The 17995-nt window shown below is 42.9% G+C and overlaps 1 protein-coding gene and 1 long non-coding RNA gene across 3 annotated transcripts in view; one reads left to right on the forward strand and one right to left on the reverse strand.

The window, feature by feature from the left end:
• Nucleotides 1-251: 251 nt before the first annotated feature.
• On the reverse strand, nucleotides 252-4324 carry LOC112229934. The gene is made up of 3 exons (XR_002950236.2): nucleotides 4218-4324; nucleotides 4079-4127; nucleotides 252-880 (listed from the first exon to the last, which is right to left on the reverse strand). It is a non-coding gene; the product is annotated as an uncharacterized LOC112229934 (long non-coding RNA).
• A 2023-nt stretch (nucleotides 4325-6347) lies between these two features.
• LOC112229933 (mediator of RNA polymerase II transcription subunit 30) overlaps nucleotides 6348-17995 on the forward strand; it is a 34480-nt gene continuing 22832 nt past the window's right edge. For both annotated transcript variants that reach the window (XM_024396088.2, XM_042309952.1), the window contains exons 1-3: nucleotides 6348-6500; nucleotides 8159-8317; nucleotides 12875-12985. In XM_024396088.2, the coding sequence (XP_024251856.1) occupies nucleotides 6348-6500; nucleotides 8159-8317; nucleotides 12875-12985 (423 nt within the window). The remainder of the gene's footprint in view (nucleotides 6501-8158; nucleotides 8318-12874; nucleotides 12986-17995) is intronic.

Consider the following 17995-nt stretch of genomic DNA (forward strand, 5'->3'; position numbering starts at 1 on the left):
CAAGGGTCCCTTAGTGTTACTGGCCCAGTATCATACACACATCTCTGGTTTGGCCTCACCCTCCCTTAAAGGGAGACTTCAATCAATCTGTTGAAAATCAGACCCTGATAACATTAATTGATCAAATGTACACAGGGGGAAGGTTCAGTTTGTGTACTGAAAGCTATTAGGGGGTATTTGAAACATATAGAATAAGTCAATTAAGGAAGGGAGAGTCAGTGATTAAGTATGCATTTTGTTTTTGAGGTCTTTGTTGTTTTTTAAGGCCAAGTTATATTGTGTAATAATGATTTCACAGCTAACTTGTTTTGTTGTAGCAAACCATTTCAGCAAGGCAATCACAAGCTCTCTAGAATGTGTGAGTGGATCAACATTTAACCTCTGCATTTGCACTCCACTCTGTGGGCTGTGTGAGCATGACTTGGCAGATTAGAGCAGCGTGTGTGTGTTTAACATCTGATTGATGGATTGTGTTTCCCTGAAATCAGCTGACCCCTGGCAGTATCCCATCTCCTGTGCACCCCATCCTCTTTGCACCCTGCTTTTGTCTGCTCTACATTACTCTCTCTCACACACACACACACACACTCTTTGCACCCCACTCTACTCAGCTCACACACACAGAGACAAACACACAGAGAAAGTTAAGCCCTTTATCCAACTGCTGCTCTGGCAGTCACTGTTGGGCTGAAATTCGCACAGGATTCCACATGAGGCAGAGGGGCACAGAACCGTGCAATTTAGCCCTACTCCTATATTATCTCTCTCCTTGTCTGTAGCTTGGTCCATTCTCTCTTTTAATCCTCTTCAACGTCAGACACTGTCCTGGTTGAAGTGGGAGAGCAGACTATTGTGCACTGCGCCCCTCCCGAACCTAACCCTGGAGAAACAAGATCAGAGTGTTTTTAATTAAAGCACGAGACGGCTGAGTATGGTAGATAATCCGATTTAGCCTGATATCCCTCAGCAGTCATTATATGGTTCACGTTTCCTCTCCCCTCACTGGGAGTTTTCCCTTCCAACACTCTGGGGCCTTGAATCTGGCCATTGTTGAGGCTCTCTGCTGGTTTGGTGTAGGTGATATGGTCCAATACTGTACTGTACACCCTGAAATCACACCAAGGTCATCTTATATTTAAGAAGTTTCTAAGTGGTTAGAATATGTGTCATAGAGCAAATCTCTCTTCTTAAATATAGTAGCCTATTTATTCAATGTTTGTATAATTCATGGTAATTGAACAGTATTTGAGAAAACTTCTCTATCAACTATGTGCTTTATCTCGGTCTGTGCTTGAGGGTGTAAAGGTAAGGTATGGTCATTGGAAGCATATGTTAAGTATAGATTCTGTATCAGATGCGAAATTTGTCTTCATCTTTATGGACTTGGAATATTCATAATTCTGTTATAAAAGACTTAAACACTACAGGCATGACACAACAGAACCAGAATTGTGTCTACATATTTTGTGCAAATGCCTCAAAATAGAGCCACGTGTCACACCAAGCCTCAGTTATTCAATATTCATATGTGCGAAACAAATTATAACCTAGGAAATTAGGATCTAACAACCTGTGACGAGCCAGATTGGAACTCATTCATCGTGGTGAACTAAACGGCATTCGTTTTCGCAAATTAAGAAGTTGTCAGCAGCCAAGTGAACTGACATGGCGTTTCTGTGCCCGTTTCTGTTTCAGCAGCTTACACAGAGAGCTTTAGAGAGAAGAAAATAAAACCTGTCTCAAGGTTTACAATTACCCAACTCAGCCTCCCACACTAGATAAATTGACATTTAAATCCATCCTGTAGCCGTATAACCCCACATTTGAAGGAATAATGGAAATTAAGTAACAGGCATTATTTTCAAACTTCAGCTTCACTCAAGCCTGAAGCCTGAAGAAGCCTTTCATTTTTTTCAATAAAACCCTCTCTTATTCTCCTTGTCACTCAGAGCAGCAATTTAGCACGGCAGGGCGCACAGGATGAGTAAGTATCTATTTCAGGCACATCCTTGTGTTTGATACTTTAATTTAAATAAAGATAACTCGTAACAGATTGCTTTGTGAGCTATGAATGGAAACCTAGCAAAAGGTGGTCCTCTCTTTGCAGAGAATTATAGTTTTTGTCCATTCTACCATTAATAACATAGGATTAGGGGCTCACACAAGTTTGAATGGTGTTTTTTTTATACGAAGAGGAAGATTATGATGACACATGACACGTTAGGGATGATCCCAGCTAAATCGTATACAAATACAGTAAGTCACTTCACCAAAAAGTTCAAATAGACCAGAGGGTTGAAAGATAAATTGTACAGGGCAGTGTTGATCGCAGAATGACCACCAGGTGTCGCTTTTACACAGGTGAACTTGCAGTGGAGCTCTGCTCTACCGTAACATGAGTGGGGTATTAAACACCTATATTTGATGTACATACCGTATCTGCTGTAAGATAATGCTAATGCATTTTTTTTTGTATTGGAGTTGGTGTTTTTTCATAGTCATCAATATATTTCAGTGCAATCAATGGCAGCAACAATAATCCACATTTTTAAAGCTGGAATCCTTAATTGAACAATAACAAAGTGTCACCTCACATGTGTTTTGATAGAAAGCTGATGGATATGGGCCTGGAGAATTTGTATTTTAGAGCTCTGTTTGCAAGGACTGACTATCCATGATCTCAAAAGTACAGTTTTAACCATGTTGAGGCTATACAGTGTTTGTTTACAAACATTGGAGTATAACAAGCGTGTTATATTTTGGGTTATGATGGGGTACGACAGTTAAACTAAGCTCATTAGGCATGTATAAGTTACATTCTTCAAGAACCAATGGGTATAAGTAATGTTGCTAGCAACCAAGGAGTAAAGCTTTAATAAACGCTCATATTTCATGCTTTACGGTTAAGATACTCAATGTAAGGTCTCGCGATGTTTGACACTTTCGATATCCTGGAGAAATGGAACTTGACACACATGTCAACAAAAAATATACATTCATACTAGCTAGCACAGGTAAGTTTACGTATTGCGTTTTTAGTCAGTTGGACAATATGAAAAGCGCCAAAGTCAACTTTTTGTTTTGTATAGCAAGAGGACAAATGCATGTTAAAGCTATTTGAAATAACTATCGTCTCGTTTGCTAACAGCTTGCTGTCTGTAGCCAGCAACGTTAGCCATCTAGCTAAATAAACCGTTATTACGTTAACTGTGGCGTGTGAAGTTGGGGTGCAACGTTGCAGATACAATGCATAGAGCTGTCCGTTTACACTGATGTAAGTGTCCATGCCTTCCAGAAATGTACTGTATATACAGTTAATTTGCCAGGCTATTCTAGTGCATGTGAATTGCTATGTTATTGAAGGGTGGAGCCTTTTTATATATATTTTTTTACAAAGGCTTCAAAAACACCGAAATACGTCCTTTTAGAAATGGCAAAGCTCTCGGTATAGTGATCCGGGGCTTTAGATGTTGTGCACATGAAATTATGTCCTTCCGAACTTTATCTGCAACGTCATATTCCCTTTTGTGCGACTCGAGCCGTTTCCTCTGTCTCTATACGGAGAGCGTAGCCATTTCTGAAAAGACGTAACGTTAGTGTTTGAGCCGTGGTTATTATTATTAGTTTTTTTAAATAGAGATTTGATTTTAAAAACCAGAACGTGTCATTCAACTTCAGTTGCACCTTCTGCAGTAGCTGCACCTTGTTTGTTATTATTCATCTCATCATCATGACTTACAGTTCACTAGAGCTTCAGCTTGTAGACTATGCCATAGACCAATGGTCACTAGTAAAAAAAGTGATGGGTCTCTTCTACCCCTACCCAAGTTTGCATGTGGAAAGGAGGAGGCTGATCCGTACTCTGATAGTGGAGTCTACTGGCCCTTTGCTATTTTCCCCATGTGCGAAGAAAAGTTGTTGCGCCCTACCTTCAGCACCATGGGGAGTAGCAAAGACAGCAACTGGGGCCTCCCCCTGAGGAATGAGCTTGGCAGTGTCAAAGAGGCTGTCTCAAAGCCCGAGGGCTGCAAGGCTCAGACTGACAAAGGTCTCAGCCTGGAAGAGGTTTTACAGCTACCTGAGTAAGGTGAGATCTTCAGTGGAGGCCTGGGAAAACTGTTGCCTGCCTAAATTTCAATAAAAATAAATAATTTTAATGACCGCTCCTGTGTTTCTTTTACCTTAGTTAAGATAAGAAATAAATATATATACAGTACCTTTGGGAAAGTATTCAGACCCCTTCACTTTTTTCACATTTTGTTAAGTTAAAACCTTATTAAAAATGGGTTAAAACAATTAAAATCCTCCGCAATCTACACACTACCCCATAATGACAAAGTGAAAATGTAGAGAAAAAAAAAGGTTTTAGACCCTTTTCTATGCTCAGGTGCATCCTGTTTCCATTGTTCTTCCTTGATGTTTCTACAACTTGATTGGAGTCCACCTGTGGTAAATTCAACTGATTGGACATGATTTGGAAAGGCACACACCTGTCTATATAGGTCCCACAATTGACAGTGTAAGCCAGGGCCAAAACCAAGCCCTGAGGTGGAAGCAATTGTCCGTAGAGCGCCGAGACAAGATTGTGTCAAGACACAGATCTAGGGAAGGGTACCAAAAAAAATATCTGCAGCATTGAAGGTTCCCAAGATTAGTGTAGTGTAGTGTAGTGTCGTGTATTTTGTCCTATATTTGTATTTAATTTTTTAATCCCAGCCCCTGTCCCCCCAGGAAGTCTTTTACCTTCTGGTAGGCCATAATTGAAAATAAGAATTTGTTCTTAACTGACTTGCCTAGTTAAATAAAGGTAAAATAAATAACCACAGTGGGCTCCATTCTTCAATGAAAGAAGTTTGGTACCACCAAGACAATTCTTAGAGCTGGCCGCCTGAGCAAATCAGGAGAATGGCCTTGGTCACTCTGACAGAGCTCTAGAGTTCCTCTGTGGAGATGGGAGAACCTTCCAGAAGGACAACCATCTCTGCAGCACTCCACCAATCAGGCCTTTATGGCAAAGTGGCCAGATGGAATGGCAGCCCGCTTGTAGTTTGCCAAAAGCCACCTTAAGTCTCTCAGACCATGATGAAACCAAGATTGAACTCTTTAGGCTGATTGCCAAGCGTCACTTCTGGAGGAAACCTAGCACCATCCCTGCGGTGAAGCATAGTAGTGGTGGCAGCATCATGCTGTGGGGATGTTTTTGAGTGGCAGGAACTGGGAGTCTTGTCAGGATTGAGCCAAAGATGAACAGAGCAAAGTACAGAGAGATCCTTGATAAAAACCTGCTCCAGAGCGCTCAGGACCTCAGACTAGGGCAAAGGTTCACCTTCCAACAGGACAATGACCCTAAGCACACAGCCAAGAAAATGCAGGAGTGGCTTTGGGACAAGTCTCAATGTCCTTGAGTGACCCAGCCTGAGCCCAGACTCGAACCCAGTCGAACATCTCGGGAGAGACCCTAAAATAGCTGTGCAGCATCACTCCCCATCCAACCTGTCAGAGCTTGAGAGGATCTGCAGAGAAGAATGGGAGAAACTCTCCAAATACAGGTGTGCCAAGCTTGTAGCGTCACCCAAGAAGACTCAAGGCTGCAATCGCTGCCGAAAGTGCCTCAAAGTACTGAGTAAAGGGTCTGAAAACTTATGTAAATGTGATATTTCAGTTTTTTCCAAAAATGTCTAAAATCCAGTTTTTCTTTGTCATTATTGGGTTATTGTGTGTAGATCGATGAGGAAATAAAACACATTTAATCAATTTGAGAGTAAGGCTGTAACCTACCAAAATGTGGAAAATGTCAAGGGGTCTGACTACTTTCCAAAGGCACTGTAGATAGGTAAGTTCTAGGGTTTCAGCAGGTGATCACACACAAACCTTTAACTTACACACAAAAAAAACATAAGGAAAAATCAAAGAGACCGAGATGCAAAAATATTTCTAGTTTAGTTCCATACATAAAAATAAAATCAATTTTGTTTAGCACATTATTTCACTCTATACTGCCACTTTTTTCCCCCTTTGAGTATGGAACGGGCTGATGGACTAAAGGGTTAAGGGGAAGCTTGGAGATAAATAGTTTGCAATTATTTTTGGATTAAATGAATTAATTATTGTCCCATAAGGAAATTTGTCTGGCAACAATAGTTTATTTATTTATATATTCATTAATTCATCAACTCATCATTGGGAATGTAACATCAAGAAATTAACCAGTCTGTTTCTTTTTCCCTGTCTCTCTCCCAACCCTTCCCTTTTCCATCCTTCCAATATCATACGACCAGGCATGCCAGGGTGTGCCAGTGTAGAATAAGCTGACTCATCACTGCACCTACAGGTCCTCTGCTGTCCACATGACCACCCCTCCCATGGTGGCGTTCGCTGGGCAGCAGGCTCAGGCTGCCCGTGATGTCAACACGGCGTCGCTCTGTCGCATCGGCCAGGAGACGGTGCAGGATATTGTCTTACGCACCATGGAGATCTTCCAGCTGTTGAGGAACATGCAGGTGAGTGTTTGTGACTTTTTGTATTGGGGCGGTGTAAAAGCTGAATGAAGTTCATGGGTTGCCTTTGATTATGGATGGTGCTGGTCTGTCAACCACCTTTATTACACGCAAAGCATTCAGCCTTATTTGACCCCAGACCGACAGCATTACATAAACTGAGAGCACAACATGAATTGACTGCCATCCAAGAGGTAAAAATCGTGTGGCACTGGTTGGAGTCTGTTCAACCAAATAAATATCCCTCTCTCTCCTCACAGTTATATCAAATAACATTAACACAATATGACATGTATTGTCACTCTGTTTTATGATGAAGATGGATATGGGCCTACGAGCAGAAAGCTAGGCCAACTAAGCCAGCTTTTATTATTGCCCTAGGAAGGCATGTCTCCCGAGTGGCGCAGTGGTCTAAGGCACTGCATTTCAGTGCTAGAGGTGTCACTACAGACCCTGGTTCGATTCCAGGCTGTATCACAACCGGCTGTGATTGGGAGTCCCATAGGGCGGGGCACAATTGGCCAAGCGTCGTTAGGGTTTGGCCGAGGTAGGCAGTCATTGTAAATCAGAATTGGTTCTTAACTGACTTGCCTAGTTAAATACAAATAAATGTCCCAATCCTGTTTCACATTAGTTTTAAAACATGGGTGATATAATTGGGTATGAAAAGGTCTCCATTTTATCATTAGACAGTCACCATCTGTTTATACCTCTTCTCGTCCTTCTGTTGACACATTGGAAAGATCAGACGGTGCCCTGGAGATGAGTTCAGGACAGGTTTTCTCTGTCCTAAATGGCACATAATTCCCTATGTAGTTCACTACTTTTGACCAGGGCCCATACTAGGACTCTGGTCAAAAGTAGTGCACTATATAAGGAATAGGGTGCCATTTGGGACATTGTCAGACATTGTCTCTCTCGCTCTGTGTCTCAAAGAAGATCCTTCTGCAGCTCATTAAAACAACGACGAGAAAGTCAAAGACAAAAGAAGAAGAATGCATTACCACCACAACACAAGCCGCGCTTCCCCGCCACAGAATGCACAAACAGCACTGTTGTGACTTGTTTCACAGATCACAGACTGTGTGAAAAAAGATCACTCTGGTAGGCATGTATACAGGTATACACCTCACCTACCCTCATGCAGGGAATCATTTCAGGCTGCACAGGATGATTACGATCGGTTAAAAGCACCTACAGCTAGTTAGCATTAAAGCTCCGTTGAAATTATCAGTTTAAAGTGCCTTAAGCTAAAGCTAGTTAGCATTAAACCTCAGTTGAAATGATCAGTTAAAAGTGCCTAAAGCTAAAGTTAGTTAGCATAAAGCTCAGGTTAAACAGTCCGAAGCAGTTTTAAGTTATACACATATCATATGTAACTTCTCCTGGTGTAATGCCATGTAACAGCACAGTAAAATTAATACTTCTTTTTTTTTTGGTCTACATTGCAAAAAAAAAAAAAAAAAGTCATTATTTTACAAAACTTCTACACTTCAGTGACCACCATAAACATTTATGTAATCACACGCTGATTACCAGTAGTCAAGAAGGTACTAGTCAAGGAGTAAATAGGAGGCCTTGTATTGGCCTGAAACAATTATTAAAATGTTATTACATTACTAAAAGAGAAAAACACTTCCTTCCTATGTCTTCTCCCCCAGCTGCCAAATGGAGTGACGTACCACCCCAGCACCCACCAGGACAGGCTGGGCAAACTGCAGGAGCACCTGCGTATGCTCTCTGTACTCTTCCGCAAGCTGCGCCTCGTCTACGACAAATGCAATGAAAACTGCACCGGTCTGGACCCCGTAACCCCAGAGGTGACTGACCACTGTCCCAGGACCACTCTGTCGATCACAATCAATATCTAACTAATTTGAACTGGACATCATTTACTTGGTGCCTCTCCCACTCTGTCCCGGTCTACCTCGGCACACCCTATTCCCTATATAGTGCACTACTTTTGACAAGGCTCTGGTCAAAAGTAGTGCACTGTACAAGGAATTTGTATCCATTTGGGACACAGACCCTTGGCTCAGCTCCACATTCAATTAAATTGCTCTCTGTGTTTGTCCCTAGGGCCTCCTTAGTGGCTGTTATGGACACCCACCCACCACTTTATTTTACTGAGTTACTGGGGCGGCTGTTGTTTCAGACCTCATGCTGGGCGATTCCATTGTTTTTATTTGTAGTTTTATTGTTGCAGTCTTTTCTCCTATTGGTTTGGAGCCAATTGGTTTTAAACCAATCTTTTAGAGCGGACTGCATGCACACGTTTAATTAGGCTTTTCTTACATCTGACAGAGGCATTTTGCATTAAACATGTAAATTACCACTCAAGTTTGGATACAGCTACTCATTCAAGGGTTTTTACTTCATTTTTTAAAACATTGTGGAATAATAGTGAAGACATCAAAACTATCAAATAACACCTCATGCAGTAACCCCAAAAAATGTTAAACAAATCTAAATATATTTTAGATTCTTTAAAGTAGCCACCCTTTCGCAGTGGTCTAGGGCACTGCATCGCAGTGCTAGCTGTGCCACCAGAGACTCTGGGTTCGAGCCCAGGCTCTGTCGCAGCCGACCTCGACCGGGAGGTCTGTGGGGCGACGCACAATTGGCCGTCCGGGTTAGGGAGGGTTTGGCCGGTAGGGATATCCTTGTCTCATCGTGCACTAGCGACTCCTGTGGCGGGCCGGGCACAGTGCACGCTAACCAGGTCGCTAGGTGCACGGTGTTTCCTCCGACACATTGGTGCGGCTGGCTTCCGGGTTGGATGCGCGCTGTGTTAAGAAGCAGTGCGGCTTGGTTGGGTTGTGTTTCGGAGGACGCATGGCTTTCGAACTTCGTCTCTCCCGAGCCTGTACGGGAGTTGTAGCGATGAGACAAGATAGTAACTCCTAACAATTGGATACCACAAAATTGGGGAGAAAAGGGGGTAAAATTCAAAAAGAAAAAAAAGTAGCCATCCTTTGCCTTGATGACAGCTTTGTACACGCTTGGCATTCTCTCAACCAGCTTCACCTGGAAAGCTTTTCCAACAGTCTTGAAAGAGTTCTCATATATGCTGAGCACTTATTGGGTACTTTTCCTTCACACTGCAGTCCAACTCATCCCAAACCATCTCATTTGGGTTGAGTTTGGGGGATTGTGGAGGCCAGGTCATTTGATGCAGCACTCCATCACTCTTCTTCTTGGTCAAATAGCCCTTACACTGCCTGGAAGTGTGTTGGGTCATTGTCCTGTTGAAAAACAAATGATAGTCCCACTAACTGCAAACCAGATGGGATGGCGTATCGCTGCAGAATGCTGTGGTAGCCATGCTGATTAAGTGTGCTTGAATTCTAAATCAGCGACAGTGTCACCAGCAAAGCACCCCCACACCTCCTCCTCCATGCTTCATGGTGGGAACCACATATCCAGAGATCATCCGTTCACCTACTCTGCATCTCACAAAGACACGGTTGGAACCAAAAATTTCAAATGTGGACTCATCAGACTAAAGGACAGATTTCCACCGGTCTAATGTCCATTCCTCATGTTTCTTGGCCCAAGCAAGTCTCTTCTTCTTATTGGTGTCCTTTTAGTAGTGGTTTCTTTGCAACAATTCAACCATGAAGGCCTGATTCACTCAGTCCCTCTGAACAGTTGATGTTGATGTATCTGTTACTTGAACTCTGTGAAGCATTTATTTGGGCTGCAATCTGTGGTGCAGTTAACTCTAATGAACTTGTCTTCTGCAGCAGAGGTAACTCTGGGTCTTCCTTTCCTGTGGCGGTCCTCATGAGAGTCAGTTTCATCATAGCACTTGATGGTTTTTGCGACTGTACTTGAAGAAACTTTCAAAGTAATGATGGACTGTCGTTTCTCTTTGCCTCAGGAGGCTGAAGAAATTTGTCTTGTCACCTAAAACCCTCACAAACTTTTACAGATGCACAATTGAGAGCATCCTCTAGGGCTGTATCACTGCCTGGTACGGCAACTGCACCACCCACAACCGCAGGGCTCTCCAGAATGTGGTGCGGTCTGCACAACGCATCACCGGGGGCAAACGTTTGACTGGTACTGTACATTACATTTGTTTGTTTTATACATGGGCAATTCCATGGTAACGGAATTACGGTGAGACTCAGATTTTTCACTCAAATGTATATCAAACAAAAACTATTTTCAACAAAAACACATTTATAGGAAGATCTGTGCAGATACAATTTTGTTTCTAAACTTTTTTACAGTAAATGTTTTATTTTGTAAATTATTCATAGTGGTCCTTGTGCATAGAGTTGTATGGTTTGTTAAACTTTGAAGTCAATGGTTTTTCTTTGGCATACATTTTCATGTGAAAAATATGCGTCTCAGCATAATTCCGTGAAGGTGGAATTTCCCATATGGCATACCGGCGTGCTGTATTTCTCTCCCTCTGAAAAGTTACACTTTTTATATAAACCTCACTGTCCATTTACACTCCCCAGTTGTACCACTTCATTTAAAATGTTTACATATTCCCAGAAGCTATGAAAATGACTTATTGTGCTAACCAACCAGTACCTCACCATACCATGTTGGTTGGAGGAAGTTGATGTTGGCCCTCCACACATCGCTATTTATCATCCCCTAAAACTCAAGTGGCTGACAAGCCTGCTATTGGCCGGCCACAGTCCTGACAGTCGTGCTATTGGCTGACTGGGCTTTCCCCAAACAGGAAGTGAAATCAATGACTCGGCCAGCATGACCTCATCGCGTTCCTAATTAGCAGTGGGCCTGGTAATGAACAGCTGGCGAAGGCTGCCCACGTCAGCGGTTTTCTGTTTTCTCCCCAAGCCAGGCAATCAACTGAGCTCTTGTCGTTCTTTGGCATTTCCTGCACCGTGAGCGGCCATGTCATTTAATTTACTTATCCTCCACGGCATTTCTCTCCTTTCTTCTCCCTATTTCGTTCCCCCTTTCTAAGTAAGGCAACCTGGATAACTTAATTACCCCCATTCTTCTCTGTCAACAGGCAAACCACATCCATCCTAGTGTGGCGGAGAGAGACGGGTTATGACTCACACACACACAGTCACAGAGACACACACACACACACGCTTTCTCTCTCGCCCTCGCCTTCTCTCTCTAACCCCGCACATTTTCCCCCTTCCGACTGCCAAAAAAAGCTCTTACCTTTAAATTCAAAATGCGTTTGGCTTATAGCTGGAAGTAGACGTTTTTTCCTCTCTGATTCTACAGCCCTAACAATTACAGTGTTGGCCTAATATAATATCCAGCTTGTCTTCTGTCTTCTCTCTAATACGAATCAGACAGCTTTGGGTTTGGCATCGGTCTCTGACTGACTAGAGAACTGCCATAGCGGTCTCATGTTTCTCATTTGATTCTCTCTCCCTGCCTTTGTCTCTGTCTGTCTTTTGGCCCTATCCAGCCCCGTTCAGCCCTGCAGTAATGCTTTGGTCACAGCCTGCATCAATCACTGTCTACTCTTGGCCTCTGCCAGTTGCTAAACTTCAGGTCACTGACTGCAATGAAATGCAATCAACTACTAGGCTTTTCAGAATGTAGAATAGCACTCAGCCTCAGATTTGTTTTGGACTTCGCTGTGTTTTCACACCTGGTAAGGCTTTTGGTTGGCCAGTAATCGTTATTCCCCTTGTACCTAATCTTATGCTTTTCTCTTGTACCCAATCTTATGCTTTTCTCAAATCATTACCTCGTTCCTACATAACCGTTTAAGCAATCTCACATCACACAGCCATGTATGATAATAGGAACCCAGTAGACGATAGTGTAACACTAGTATAATGGTACTATTTAAGATAAGCCCGTTGCTCTTGATGCAGTGCAATAAACAACCATGTGTTCCATACGGCACTGCTCGTTATCCTGCAGACCAGCAGGTGTCAGTGTGATTTAAAAACAGGAGGAACAGCCAGGCAGAGCGAAAAGGAGGGAGGGAGGAAGGGAAAGACCTCAGCATTCTGAGAGGGTTTTCATCAAAACAGTCGGTATAGTGTCAGCCAGACAACGTCAAGCACAGAGAGTGCTTATAAATGAATTAAGAGCTTGGGTATGGACTGTGGAGAAGTCCTAATTCAGAAATGTCGGTGGTGGTATGGAACTGTTTGTAGATGAGTGTTTTGGTGTTCTACACACAATCCCTACTTATTTATTTTGTTTGAGAGACAAGCCAATGAACCTTATTTATTTGTTAATGTTTTATTTATCCTTTATATAACCAGGCGAGACCCATTTGAAATGGTAATCTCTTTTGCAACGGAGCCACAGACAAGAGACAATAAATGTATTTTCCAAGCCAACGTACCAAACTACTATCAATTTAACATCCCCCATTGTATATTTTGATATACCCTCCCCCCACACAGCAACTCATCCCGTATGTGGAGGAGGACGGCAGCTCCAGACACAATGAACGCTCGGCCAGCCAGGCCCGCCCGGAAACAGAAGAGAGGGGGGAGATCCTGGAGGTTAACAAGGTGAGCTGCCCACTGGGGCTTTAGCGATGTAAATGTACAGTAGGCTGGGATTTAGAGCGCACAGCCCTGTATATAAAAAGGTAACCTCAATAGGGATTCCAGGGGGAGAGAAATGGGCCAAAAGAGAGAGAGAGAACAGATTCTACGAAGAGAACAAAATAAATGGAAAAATAGTGTGAAGAAACAAGCTACATATTGTGCACAATACTCTCAGTACTCTGTACTGTAATTTACCTGAAGTAGTAATAGTCTCTCTTTGACTGTTGAAAATAGTTTTAGATAAACTGCAACATGCATTATTTGGCAGTGTTGCAGCTTTTATTAGCTCCCCAGTCATGGTGTGTGCACGCCTGTGTGCATTCTTGTCTGTCTTGAGTGTGCTGAATCATAATGGAGCAAGGTCACAGATGTCATGGATGAGTATTGGTTATTTTTAAGAGCACTAGCTCCCTCGCTGCTGCTAAAGGTAACTACTACTGTAAAACATGGGCGTGAGCGCTGAGCTTACCTCAACTCAGGCAGATACCAAACAAATTGTGTATCCACTGCAAGTACACAAACCCTCCATAAGCATCAATATCAGCATTCTAGCTGACCATATCGCTATGAAGCATACCAACACTGAAAGGAGAGCAAACAGGCACATCCAAACAATAACACCGGCTCAAACTATACGGAACAAAAATATAAACTTAAAATGTAATGTGTTGGTCCCATGTTTCATGAGCTGAAACAAAAGATCTCAGAAGTTTTCCATTTTCATCCCTGTTAGTGAGCATTTCTCCATTGCCAAGATAATCCATCCACCTGACAGGTTGTCAATTTTGTCACACAATACAATGCCACAGATGTCTCCTAAGTTTTGAGGGAGCGTGCAATTGGCATGCTGACTGCAGGAATGTCCACCAGAGCTGTTGCCAGAGAATGTAATGTTCATTTCTCTACCATAAGGCCGCTGCTCCAGAGTTGCGCAATGGTCTAAGGCACTGCATCTCAGTACTAGAGGCTTCACTACAGTCCCTGATTCAAATCCAGGCTGTATCACATCCAGCCGTGATTGGGAGTCCCATAGGGCGGCACACAATTGACCCAGCATCATCCGGGTTTGGCCGGGGTAGGCCGTCATTGTAAATAATAATTTGTTCTTAACTGACTTGCCTAGTTAAACAAATTTTTTTATTTTTAAATTCTGCATCATTTTTAAGAATTTGGCAGTACATCCAACCGTCTCACAACTGCAGACCACACCATCCCAGGACCTCCACATCAGGATTATTCACCTGCGGTATCGTCTGAGACCAGCCACCCGAACAGCTGATGAAACTGATATTTTAACCCACTTTTCTCCACAATTTTGATCGTGCAGCAATGAGACAACTCCTCAATGGGCTCGGGAGGCAAAGGTTGAGTCATGCGTCCACTGAGGAGTATTTTTGTCTATAATAAAGCCTTGGCTGGGCCTATGCCCTCCCAGGCCCACCCATGGCTGCGCCCCTGCCCAGTCATGTGAAATCCATAAATTAGGGCCTAAGGAATTGATTTCAATTGACTGATTTTCCTTATATGAACTGCAAAATTGTTGAAATTGTTGCATGTTGCGTTTATAAATTGAATGCAGAGTAACTACGAATATCCAAATGTAGCCCAGGAGCTGGATGAAAATATAGCAACGAAAACAATGAAAAGACTCATTTAAATTTGGAAGCACTGAGCAAACAGTGAAGTGGACAATCAAACATTTACCATCTTAGCTGCCCATACCACAAAGTTACTACCCAAAACACCAGGGGGAAAAAAAAGGATAGCGAAAAGGTAGGCTTCACTTGCATGTCTGCAGCAGCCATCCCCTTTCCACTCCACACTGCTCTGCCCAGAGCCCAAATGCCCAGCTGAATATTAAAGCTGCGATGAGAAGAACATGTTTTGGGGAGTTAGAGGTTAACTCATCAGGACGGGAGGGATGCGGCAGAATGCGGAAAACAGATGTTTAGGAGGCTCAGCTGCATCTGCCTCAACGACCTGAGCCGGATGGATACACCAGATTCCACAAGGAAAAGAGATTGAGGGAAAGAGATGGGAAACGAGAGTTGACATGTAACCGGATGGGATAGATGGGAAGATTTGAGTGTGAAGACGGGCCACATATTGAGCCAAATACCGGATTCCACAGGACGAGAGAGAAAAGAGAGGCTACAGAGAGAGAGAAGATAAAGATGGATGGATAACCGGACTGCATGGATAAAGAGGAGATTTTACTGTGAAGACATACTGTGCATGTTGAGCCAGATAACATTCCAGAGAAAGTGAAACGGGCTGAAGATTTTAATGGAGATTTTAGTGGGTAGACATATTGAGACGGATAGGATTTCCGTCATTCCAGAGGAGGAGAGAAAGAAGGGAAAATAAAGAATACTGAGAGAGTAAAAAAAATATGTAGAAGACAAATAGATGACCGGGTGGACAAAGGGAAGATGTTGGAGGGAAGGTCTCCATATGGAGCCAGAGAGGATTTTCAATTAGAAGAGAGGAAAAAGAGGAGACACTTGAAAGAGAGAATACCAATAGATGGAAGACTAGAACAGACCGATACTTTTGTATATATAGTGTGTGGACACCCATTCAAATGAGTGGATTTGGTTATCTCAGCCACACCCGTTGCTGACAGGTGTATAACATCTAGCACACAGCCATGCAATCCCCATAGACCAACATTGACATTAGGAAGGCCTTAATGAAGAGCTCAGTGACTTTCAACATGGCAAAGTGAGTTTGTCAAATTTCTGCCCTGCTAGAGCTGCCCCGGTCAACTGAAGTGTTGTTATGGTGAAGTGGAAATGTCTAGGAGCATGTCGTGACTTTACTTTCAAAAATACGATGACTGTTATTTATCTAATCAACTATGTTTAATTGTTACCCAATTTAAATTAATCATGTAACGATTAACTCATTAGGATTTGGGGCACTACGAGAGCAGTTTTTTTAAAGGAGTTACCATCTCCCTAATTAAACTCTAAAGCTCTACCTATTACATCCATAAACAGTCAACTTATTAATCATAACCTCGTATCATATAATCATTCTGAACAGACGTAACCGCCTTGCATCTGCAAAAACCAGAGCCTTATGATTCAGTACTACACATTGGTTTAATTATTTATTCACTAGCTAACTAAATGGTAACACAGGACAAACATCCAAACTTAATACATTAGAAACAGGTCTCTAGCGGACTCACAACAATATGGAGGGGCTTGTTACGAAAGACATGGAGAGGGCGAGAGAGACAGAGACACTTAACGTTGGTACATTTTGAAACTATTCTCACTTGTACTTTGCACACGAACCACCTCCCACTTGGAGTAAGAAATCATGAATGTATTTACGTGGAAATGTCTCGGTTCTTCGTGTATTTCTGTCAGAACCAGGTCTTCTTGGAAAGGGTGTTGGGCCTTTTTTGCGGCACACTTGTAAGGCTCTGATTGTCCAAAAGTGCTCCCCATCCGTCTTCTACTGTTGTTCTCCACTGCTGTCGTCTGGTATCCGGTAACTTGTGAAGTCCTGAACAGAACTACAGAGTTTATTCTACCTCCATTCACTCTGGAAGATGCTTATTCGAAGATAGACTAGCCAGCCTTGTCAATGGTTCTCAGTGGGGTGATGAGAGTAGCATACTACAGTGATTTGAGAAGCGTGGTAGAATGGTCCCACTTAAATTTGCTTTCCTAGAGACTTTACTTAGGACAGCTAATCAGCCGTACCAATGATTGTCCGGGAGGTGACTTTATCATATGTACCTCGTGTTGAAATTTCAGAGTTCGACTCACTTTGGACGTGAGCTGCAGCTTAATGTCTCTCTGGTCTGATATGTTAATTCTTAACCCATCATTTTGTACAGTTTGTTCAAAAGGGGCGGTTCCGTCAGGCTTACACGCTGTCTGACCTCACTCAAGGGAGCGGTGACTACTTACTTGTACAAAGTTATAGAAACAACTTTCTCTTATAGTTTTTAAGATTTACATCCCTCTCTTAACAAAAACACAATTTTTCATATTTCATGCACAATGCATCGGATGGACACTTCACGCAAATAGTGGGTATACTTTCCAAGTTACAGTATTTCCTTTATAAAATGTTTAATGACATCACAAAATAGCAACCAAACTGACATTAGTGTTCTTTTAGGTCACCTCCGCCCATTCCCCATGCTCGGTTAGAAATATTGTTCCAGTATTCGCTTTAGAACGTGTAGTGTCGGCAGGAAAAGTGTGTTGAAACAAAGGCACATTCCTTGGGTGAATTTGGAGAGGGAGATGGCTGAATGTTCTGTCCTTGATTCACAACAGGGCATGAGCTGTCAGCCCCCATCCAGTTCCATTTAACCCCCTCTGCGGGTGAGAAGGGGTCTGGTTGAAGTTATTTATTGCAAAGCTGATCTGAACTATTCAGACTCATCCTCCCAGGACAGTCATGACAAGCAACAACGGGATGGCCGAAGCGCGTAGCGTGTAAAAATCATCTGTTCTCGGTTGCACTCACTACTGCGTTCCAAACTGCCCCTGAAAGTAAAATCAGCATAAAACCTGTTCGTCGGGAGCTTCATGAAATGGGTTTCCATGGCGGAGCAGCCACACACAATGCCAAGCGTCGCTGGAGTGGTGTAAAGCTTGCCGTCATTGGACTTTGGAGCAGTGGAAACGCATTCTCTGGAGTGATGAATCACGCTTTACCATCTAGCAGTCCAACGGACTAATCTGCGTTTGGTGGATGCCAGGAGAACGCTACCAGCCCCAATGCATAGGGCCAACTGTAAAGTTTGGTTGAGGAGTAATAATGGTCTGGGGCTGTTTTTCATGGTTCGGGCTAGGCCCCGTAGTTCCAGTGAAGGGAAATCTTAACGCTACAGCATACAATGACATTTTAGACAATTCTGTGCTTCCAACTTTGTGGAAAGTCCTTTCATGTTTCAGCATGACAATGCCCCCATGCACAAAGCGAGGTCCATATAGAAAT

This window comes from Oncorhynchus tshawytscha, linkage group LG31 (assembly GCF_018296145.1).
Source record: "Oncorhynchus tshawytscha isolate Ot180627B linkage group LG31, Otsh_v2.0, whole genome shotgun sequence".
Lineage (NCBI taxonomy): Eukaryota > Metazoa > Chordata > Actinopteri > Salmoniformes > Salmonidae > Oncorhynchus > Oncorhynchus tshawytscha.